This window comes from Sylvia atricapilla, unplaced genomic scaffold (genome assembly GCF_009819655.1).
Source record: "Sylvia atricapilla isolate bSylAtr1 unplaced genomic scaffold, bSylAtr1.pri scaffold_130_arrow_ctg1, whole genome shotgun sequence".
NCBI classification, from domain to species: Eukaryota; Metazoa; Chordata; class Aves; order Passeriformes; family Sylviidae; genus Sylvia; species Sylvia atricapilla.
Window position 1 is genome coordinate 28949 of NW_027077058.1, and position 9982 is coordinate 38930.

General features: G+C 54.0%; 1 protein-coding gene across 1 annotated transcript; it reads left to right on the top strand.

Annotated features, from left to right (window-relative positions):
- Positions 1-8618: 8618 nt before the first annotated feature.
- Positions 8619-9417, top strand: LOC136374794 (zinc finger protein 3-like). Its single transcript, XM_066340190.1, is given in 2 exon segments — positions 8619-9095; positions 9097-9417. Coding segments are annotated over 2 exon segments (798 nt in total).
- The last annotated feature ends 565 nt before the right edge of the window (positions 9418-9982 follow it).

Sequence of the window (9982 nt, forward strand, 5' to 3'; positions counted from 1 at the left end):
CTTCCGAAATTGAGGGGCTCAGAACTGGACTCAGCACTTGAAGTGCTGCCCAACCAGTGTCCAGCACAGGGAAGAAATCACTGCCCTGCTCCTGCTGGCCACACTGTTCCTGATCCATCGGAGTTCCAGGGGTTTGATGAGGAAAATGATGAGGAGGGGATGAAGACAAAGTCTAGTCATTGTCTGCCATAAATGGTCTTGATTTTCATATCTATTTAGATATCATTAGACGGTGCTGGGAGTCAATACAAATTGGACATTTAAGATGTCAATCTGTACACAAGAATAAAGTAAAAGGACAAACCATTGTCTCTGCATTGTTTTCAATATACCATATTCAAATTGAATATATTTCTAAAATTTAATTGACAGCAGATAATTGAAAATTTCAATTATTCTCAGGGGCATTTCTTGTTCGATTATTTTGTACAAATGTTTTTGAGCTTTTCTCAATGAATTCCTGAACGAAAGAGCTCAAGAAAGAAGAGGCTTCTGCAGTAGTAAAATTCATCAACAACCTACAAGGGGCTGAGGATCCATCCCCGCCAGAGCAGCAATGAACAGAAATGGGCCCAGCTTTGTGGCTGCCCCAGCTCTGGGATGGGCCCTGGGCCTGGAGCAGGAGCAGCTCTGGAGGGCCCCAAGGCCGGGGCTGTTGTGCTGGCCTGGGCAGGTGGGATGGCAGCAGGGGCTGCAGAGCTCTCAGCACCTCAGGGACAGGGGAGCAGGGCACACAGGGAGCCTCCTTTTCCCTTCTTTTGCCAGCCCCTTCCCCATGGCTGGGGCTGAGCCCTCTCTGAGCTGCAGCTGCTGCTGTGCCCTTGCCAGGGGCTGAGGCCGTGGGGCCCCTGCCCAGAGCAGCCTGCCCTGAGCAGAGCTGTGGGGCCAGAGCCGGCTGGGCTGGGCTGGGGAGAGGCCCTTGGTGCTGCACAGAGCTCAGGGCAGCTGGCAGAGCTGGCAGGGAGCTGGGCTGGGCTCAGAGAGCCTGGCACAGAAACCATCAGTGTCCATCTCGGCCTGTGGCAGCGTGCAGGGGCAGGACTCAGCCCCGGCCGTGTGGGGCAGGGCCAGCGCCTGTGGAAGGCATTGAAAACAGGCAAGTGGCCCCGAGAGGAGGCTGCTCTGTGCCCTTGGTGGCATGGGCACAGCAGGGAGGGGGCCCAGCACATTTGTCCCCAGTGGCAGCCTCTGTCCCCAGGCGTTGGCAGCCCCGGCTGCCCAGCCCAGCTCTGCAGAGGCCCTTTGGCTGTGGCCCAGCTCCATCCTCCTGCGGGGCTCAGGGCCTGTTCCCGGCCATGGCCAGCCCTGCCCGGCCTCTCTGCTGGCCCAGAGCCCGGCAGAGCCTGGGGCAGGGCTGTCTGTGCAGGCCCACAGGGCCCACGGGCTGTGCAGGAGCTGGCAGAGGCTGCCCAGCAGGGAGGCCATGGGGCACAGAGCCCCAAGGCTGCTGTGGCCCCACGGCACAGGGGCCGTTCCCACCCGCAATGCTCCTGTCCTGCCCTGGGCCGGCACAGGGGCTGTGGCACCATGGCTGGGCCAGCGCGGCACAAAGGGGCCACGCAGCCGCTGCCGGGGCTGACAGCAAGGCCAGGCACAGAGCAGGAACTGCTGGGCATTGCCTGCGCTGGCCAGGGCTGACTGTGGGAAGGGCAGAGCTCAGCTGCCCTTGGGGGCTGCAGGAAAAGTCCAGAGCCCAGAGAGCCTCCATGGCTGGGCTGGAGACCAAGGCTGGAGCAGGGAAAGGCAGGGCTGCTGCGGGATGGGGGTGGGCTGGGGATGGAGCTGGGCTGGGGGCTGCAGAGGTGGCTGTGGAGCAATGCCTTTGGTGTGCCAGGCATTGGCAGACACTGCTGGGCTGGGATAGAGGCTCTGGGGGGATTGGGGTTCCAGGGCAGGGCAAGGCTGGACTTGCTTTTTTCTGCCTCACACAGAAAATGTTTCCATCCAACAATCTCCTCCAGTCTCCCACAAGAGGCAGTGTTGGAGGTGGAATCCCAATTCTGGCCATGGGCACCTGGACAAGAAGGACAGTTCTTTTCCATAGGAAGGAAAGCACAGAGTCTAACCAGGGTTTGGAAGGCAGATGAGAGACTCACTAGGCCAAAGCCACCAAGACTAGTCAGCAATGACAGATTTTTGTCTGGGAGCAGTATTTGGATAGAAGGAATTTTGGAGGTGGAATTCCAGTCTTGGCCCTGGGCAGCTGGAGGAGAAGGACAGTTCTTTCGCATTGGAAGGAAAGCAGGGAGCCCCAGGGTTTCAGCAGCATATGAGAAGAGACCCTCAGCATGCCAAAGTCAGCTGGACCAGTCAGGTGGCCCTGGGAGCCTAAACCAGCCAGAACTGTTCTGTGTTCCATTTGATTTATGGGGCCCCAGGGTGTCACAATGGCACCTTGGTTCCTTGGGGCCTTGCAGTGTCATAATGGTGCCTTGATTCCATGGGCTCCAGCAGTCCCACAATGGCCCCTTGATTACAAGAAGACCTGCAGTGTCTCAATAAACCCTTGGTTTGATGGGGTCCCACAATGTCACAATGGCCCCTGGCTTCCATAAGGACCCTCAGTGTCACAAGTGTCCCAGAGATTCCATGAGGCTTTGCAGTGTCCCAATGGTCCCTTGTTCTCACAAGGCCCCACAGGGTCACAATGGTCCCTTGGTTCCATGGGGCCCTGTGCTGGTGCATTCCCCCCTCCCCTTCTCAGGCCACCCTGTGAGCTGAGAAATGCTCATTTGGCCTTGGCCAACAGCCCCTGGGCTCAGCTCCTCTGGAGCTCAGCACAAACCCTGTCTGCTCCCAGGCACTGCTGCTGCCCAACGAGCTCCTGGATTCTTTAGGAGCAGCCCTGGGAACTGTTTTTGTTCCCTCAGTGGCACCACATCCCTGTTCTCACACTTCCAAGGAAAGCTGCTGATCCCAGGTGTGGCCAGGATGAAACATTGCTGTGACTAAAGCCCCTCTCTTGGGGCCCTACAAACAGAGCTCCAAAAGGAGCCCCTGGAGCTCTCCTGGGCCAGTGCCCTCCCTCTGAGTGGGGCCTCTGCCAGCCGGGAACTCTCCCGTTTGCTGCCCTCGGGGGATCCCCGAACAACGACGGAGCCGGGGCCGAGCCCCCACTCCTCGAGGCTCAGCCCTTGGCCCGCTGGGGAGATGCCAAAGCATCCCCAGGGAGCATTTCCCTGCCCTGCAGGGGAATTTCTCACAGGTCCCTGGCACTGACTCTGTCTGTCTGTGTGCACACAGAGTGCCTGTGCCCTGGCAAATGTGGCACAAGTGCTGCTCTCTGAGGGGTTTGAGTGCCTTGGACATCTGAGTCAGCCAGGCCTCTAAGTAAGGCTAAGTCATGAGGTGTACGCTAAGCTAAATGCTGCTAAGTGTTGTTATTTTGCTAAACTGTTGCGTTTGTTGCAAGTTTTAAGCTGGATACTGTTACATGTTATTTAATATTAAATCATTGAGTCATAACTTATAAATTAGGTGAAACACTGTTAAGTGCTGTTCTTTTGCTCAATTGTGAAGTGGAAAGTATAAGTTAAGGTAAGTCCTGTTAAGTTTGAGCTTTGTTCTGCTTTCAGGCTGTATTTCTGTTATCCTTGCCCTCCCTTTTCTTTTATCACACAAACACAGAGGGATATTTCTCAGTTCATTTGTGGTTTAAATGCATGGATTTTGTTTGGTTTTGTTGTTGCTTTGTTTCCTTGGTGTGCCTGAAGTGTCCAGTCAGGAGCAGAGTGACTCTTGCCAAGGAACTTTGCCGTGCTCTCGCTCAATATTAAATCTACATTTTGCTGATCCCTTAATGGAGATTTTTAAAATGCTCTCAGTCCTTTGTTTGTAACAAGGAGCCCTGGCCCAGGCTCTGGGGACACGAGGACAATGCAGGGAGTCCCTGTCCCCCTGTCCCACCCCTCCCCAGCCCTGGCCCCTTGTCCCCGTGTCAGGCTCTGGGGTCGATCTCGTGGAATATCCTCTGGGGGGCTGCGGCGCCGGGGGTGGGGGGGACCCGGGGGGACAGGGGACCCCACTGTGCACGAGCAGTGTTGGACTTCTCTGGGGGAACTGTGAGGGTGGGCTGGGGCAGAGTGACCTCCCAGTGACCTCACACAGCCCCTGTGATGTCATACAACCTCTGTGATGTCACAGCCCACTCTGGGATGTCACACAACCTGCTGTGTGATGCCATAGCCCACTTTTAATGTCACAACCCACTTCCTATGAAGTCCCAGCTAGCTCTGTGATGTCACAATCCATTCAGTGATGTCACACAGCCCACTCAGTGATGTCATACAGCCCCCCTGTAATGTCACAGCACATTCTCTGACCTCACAGCACACTCTGTGATGTCTTAAAGGCACAGCATGATGTCACAGCCTGCTCTGCAGTGTCACACAGTCCCATCTGTGCTGCTGTAGCTGCTCAATTGACCTCACACAACAAACTCGTTGATGTCATAGCCTAATTAGTGACCTCACACAACCCACTATGTGCTGTCACACAGCTCCTTTCTGTCATCTCAGCTGCACTGTGGCTCTGTGACACAGCCACAGAGGTGCTGCTGTGACACAGCCCCCTCTGGGACAGCACACAGCCCCTGCCAGTGCTGAGCCCCTGTGAGCTCTGTGCCCTGCATGTGTCCCTGAGGTGCCCTGGCAGTGCCCCAGCCCTGCTGGGCTGTGCACAGGAGCTAGTCCTCAGGAGAAATGTATTTTTGAAGCTCTTCTTGGTTGCCAAGAGCTGCGTCTGTGGCAGGAGCCTGGCCCAGCTCAGCACCAAAGACACAGCGCAAGGACTTCAATGACCCTCTTGGGGCTTTGGTGCTCTTTCCATTATAATCAGTGCCTCAAAGTGTGCTCAAAAAAGTTTTCAAGAACTCAAAAGTCAGATTTAATTTTCGAAGTTTCTTTAATTTTTAATGGATCCTAATGAAGGACAGGACAGAGAAAGTGTCCCCACGTAGAGCAGATCACTGCAGGCAGTGATGACAGGTGGGGACAAACAAGGGAAAGGTGTCTCTGATGCTGAGCAAACCTGGATGTGTTTCAGGAATGCCAAGGGCCAAGGCCTGAGCCCCAGCCCTGCCAAGGCACATCCTGTCCCTCCCTCCTTGCTCAGGGCTCTTCCCAGGCCACTGGGATGTGGGGATGTGCAATGCCAAGGGCAGCACCATGGGGCAGCCCCTGCCAGGCTGCTGAGCAGGGACAAGGAGGCAAAGAGGCCCCAGGGCTGCCAGGGTCACTTGTCCCCTGCTGGCCTCAGGCCCAGGGCCAGCAGCCATGGCCAAAGGGCTGCAGGAGTTGGCTGTGTCAGGGCCTTGCAGCTGCTGCCCATCCCTGTGCCCTGCCCAGCCCAGGCTGTCCTACGGTGTCCATGCCCTGTGCCTCTGTCCCTGCAGGCTGTCGTCACCCCCCGGCTGCCCCACCTGGCTGGGCCCTTCCTCTGCTGACAGCTCTGTGTCCTGCCAGCCTCTGCCTGGGAACACAAAGCTTTGGGGTTGATACCAGAAGAATTAATTCATTTTTTCTCTATTTGTAAACTTTCTGCAGAGAAACAAGGCATTGAGGGGCTGTTTTCTAAGCAGGGATGGTCACAAGAGAAGAAGAAGAAATCTGGCTCACAGGTGCAATGATAGAATAAGAAAGGACTGAAAGTGGAAACTTGGGGTGGGTTTTATGGAAATGGTAAATTGTAATACAAATTTAGTGACTGTATATAAGCAACATATTTTCAAGTCCACATGAGGTTTGGTGTTATCCCCTGTTGGACCTGAGCCCTGAAAAAACGATGCCCTCTTTTATACTAATTTTAAAATTATAGAGTCGTATTCTGAAATTTTGGAGATTTGGTAACAGAATGGCCTCACAGACCCGAGGAGTCAACTGTGACACTGGAACCTGATGGAACAAAGGGTCCATTGTGACATTGCAGACTCTGATAGAGCCAAGGGGATATTTTGACACTGGGGGGCTGCATGGAACCAAAATCCAATTTGACACAGCAGGGTCCCATGGAACTGATAGTCCACTCTGATGCTGCAGATCCAAGGAGACCGTTGTGACACTGTGGAAACTCATGGAACCAAAAGTCCATTGTGACAGAGAAAGACCTCATTGAACCAAGGGGTCATTGTGACACAGCAGAGCCTCACAGAGCTGAGGAGTCCATGGTGACACTGAGAAATCTGATGGAACAAAGGATCCATGGTGACCCTGCACAACCAAAGAGGCTGCTGTTGACAACATGAAGGCTCATAAAACCAGAAGTCCATGGTGACACAGCAAGGCTTCCAGTAACCAAGGGTCCATTGTGACACTGCAGGGCCTCATGAAATCATGGAGAGTTGCTCCCAGTAGCCCAGTGTGATCCCAGTTGCTCCCTTTCAACGCCAATATGAGTCCAGTAACCTCCAGTATGATTCTAGTCGGATGCCAGCACTCCCAGTATGGTCCCTCTATAATCCTAGTTCCTTCCAGTCACTCCCTGTTGCCTCCAGCTAGATCAGCCCAGTCAGTCCCAGTATGATGCCATTTGCTCCCAGCATGCTCCCAGTCACTCTCAGGTACCCCCATTATGGGGCAATGATGTGCAGGGTATGTTCCCAGTCACTGGCAGGTACGCCCAGTATCAGTCCAGTCACTCCCAATATGATCCAAAGATGAGCCCAGTGTGGTCCGAGTCATTGCCGGTACAAACCAGTTGCACCCCACAAGGTTCCATTTGCTCCCTTTCACCCTCACTTTTGTTCCAGTCAGTGCCAGTCTCTCCCAGTGTACCCCAGTTCCTTCCAGCATATGTCTAGTCTCTCCCAGTCCTTCCCAGTTCCTTCCAAGATGATCGCATTTTTTACAACAACTCCCTCACAGCCTCAGTGTAGTCACACTCACTGCCGGTATGATCTCAGTCACCCCCAGCATGCACCCTGTCACTACCAGTTCCACCCAGTTTCTCCTAGCATGATCCCAGAGTCTCCCAACTGCTCCTGGTCACCCTCAGCATAATCCAGTCCCTCCCAGTATATCCCAACTTGCCCCAACATTGTCCCAGTTGCCCCATGCAGGCTTCTCACTCCCAGTATGAATAGAGAATGATCTCAGTCTCCCTCAGTGTGATCACATTCTCCCTTGGCATGGGCCCAGCTGCTCCCAGTATGATCCCAGTCTGATGTCTAGTACAAACCCAGTACAATCCCAGTCATTGTATGATCCCAGTACAAACCAGTCACTCCCATTGATGCCATTTCAAGGCACACCTCCCCCTGTCCCAGCTGCATTCTGACTTGTCCCAGCTCCACCCCCTGCTCCTTCAGTGATCCGTGAGATGTCCAGGGAATGGGGAGGACAAGGAAGAGGGAGGGAGGAAGATGCAGAGCAGCAGCACGACATGGGAGGAAGAAGAGCAGAGGAGGGACCGGGTGGCTCCAGCGCTCCCTGAACCCGCAGCCCCCTGGGAACATCGGCCCCGATCCCGCAGGTGCCTGGGGAGGGGGAGCTTGCCCCAAACATCCCGGGGGGTCCCAGGGTTTGGGGATTTTTGGCGGAGGGTATTTGGGGTTGCAGGGATCCAAAGCCGTGACACAAATGCCCCAGGGGACATCAGGGAGTTCCCAGAAGGTGTTTTTGGGGGTCCCAGTGCTGGCAAAGCTGCGGCAGAGGGTGGGAGGATGCAGGTCCCCCTGCTGTGGGGGTTGGGCTTTCTAATTTTCCCCTAGCATGGTCCCAGTCACTCCCAGTTGCTCCCACTTTCATCCAGTGTGTTCCAAATTATCCCAGAGTCCCATAGTATAATCCCAGTCATTCCCAGTATAATGCCAGTCTCTCCAGCATGCTCCCAGTCATGCCCAGTTGCCCACAGTACAGACCAGTCACTGGAACATGCCCAAAGCAGGTCTCAGTGGGGTCCCACTTCTCTCCAGTTTGTCAGTTTGAAAACAAACGGCCCAGAGATCCCAAGGGAGAACTGTACCGTGACCCATTTCTCATAACTCTGAGGGAATATCTTCTGTTAATGGGCCAGCTGTTAAAACCAGGTGGGGCAGTGTTATTTATCTCTTCCACAACCCATCCTCCCTCCAGGATGATATCTTCTGTTAATGGGCAATTGAGTCTCACTGCATGACCAATAAAATTACATCATCCTATTGGGAGATGCTCCACTCAGAGGGAGGAACCAAGCATTCCTACCTGAATATAATCTGAGATTTAACACACCAAATGAAGCCTGTTTCCACTGGATTCCCAGAGGAAGACCAGACCCATCTATACCACCTTGGAAAGAGGAAGATGCCCGGTACAGCCAGGCAGGTGAGGAGGAAGTCAGTGCCCCTTTTGTCCTTCTCTCCTGCTCCATCTCCAAACCCACCATAGCCCCCGGCTGCAGGACAACCACACTGTCAACGCTGTCCTGCCAGGGATGAACTGAGGCTTTGACTTCCCCTTCCTTCCCTCTGGCATGGAGGGCAAATCCCATCTTCTACTTGTCCTTCCTCCCCCAGACAAGGAGCTGAGGACAGAGACCAGGGAGGACAAATCCCCGCAGCAGAACCTCATGGAAGAGGCTGTTTTGAGCAACTTGGTGGCACAAGATTTCAACAGGGAGAAAAATCCCTGGAGTTCCACAGGAGAATGGGCTCCAAACCCATCCCAGAGTGCCCTGAGGAAAAAAGACCCACCTTTTACTGGGGAGTTGGAGAGAGCTTCAACCAGGGCTCGGAGCTGGTGGTCCATGAGCAGCTTCATGATGGCGAGAAGCCCCACAAGTTCTTGGAGTGTGGGAAAAGCTTTAGCAGAAACTCCCTGCTAAACCGCCACCAGAAGATCCACACTCGGGAGAGGCCCTATGAGTGTGGAGAATGTGGGAAGGGCTGTAGGGACAGCGCTGACTTGACTCGCCACCAGAGGATCCACACCAGGGATCGGCCCTACGAGTGTGAGCAATGTGGGAAGAGCTTCAGCCAGCGCTCCAGCCTGATCCGCCACCAGAACATCCACGCTGAGGAAAGGCCATAATTGTGTGGGGAATGTGGGAAGGGCTTCAACCAGAGGTGCAAACTGATCACCCACCAAATGATCCACACTGAGGAGAGGCCCTATGAGTGTTCCCCAGTGTGGGAAGAGATTTCAGACCAGCTCAGATCTCCTCATGCACCAGCGCATTCACACAGAGGAGAGGCCCTTCCAATGCCCCGACTGCAGAAAGGGCTTCAAGCAAAACTCCCACCTCCTCACCCACCAGTGCATCCGCAGTGGGGAGAGGTCCTATAATTGTCTCCAGTGTGGGAAGAGCTTCACCCAGAGCTCTCACTTGACCCAACACCAACAGAGGCACTCGTGAGGGAAGCCCTGTGAGTGCTCTGACTGTGGAAAGAGCTTCGTGCCCTACTCCAATATCGTCTCTCCTTGGTGGGCTCATGTTGGGCAGTGACCTGGTGACCCAAATTCCCAGTGATCCATATTGGGAAGACACTGGGCTGGTGGTCTTTTGTTTTGTGGTCCCTTATATTCTTTTGATTAATTTCCAACTTTTTAAATTAGACAAAATTTGGGTAAAAATCAATAAACTCATCTAAGGCATCTCAAGTCTACTTTTCCCATGTTTTCTGGGAATCTGGGATTCAGGGAAATACTTGGGAGCATCTGGGGATTTGGGGGCTATTTGATGTAATTTTCTCCATGTCTTGTTTCTCAAAGAGACAAGAGGGTTTGATCTGTCACCTCACAGCCACTCAATGGCACTGAAAACTACTCAAAATTCCCACCCCAAAATTACCTGATTCACAACTTCTCAGGGTGGGATTGGGTTGGAAGAGGATTGGGCAAAGTGGGATGCAAATCAGGAGGGGTGTGATGGGCATTGGGTGAGGCAGGATGGGTGGGAGGAGAGTTTGGGGGGTGTGAAATGGGGGAAATAGAGCTTGGGAAGGGGGTCTTGATACCAGCCTGGGTTAGGACTGGGGAGGTGGGTGGGGTCTGGAATGAGACTGCCAAAG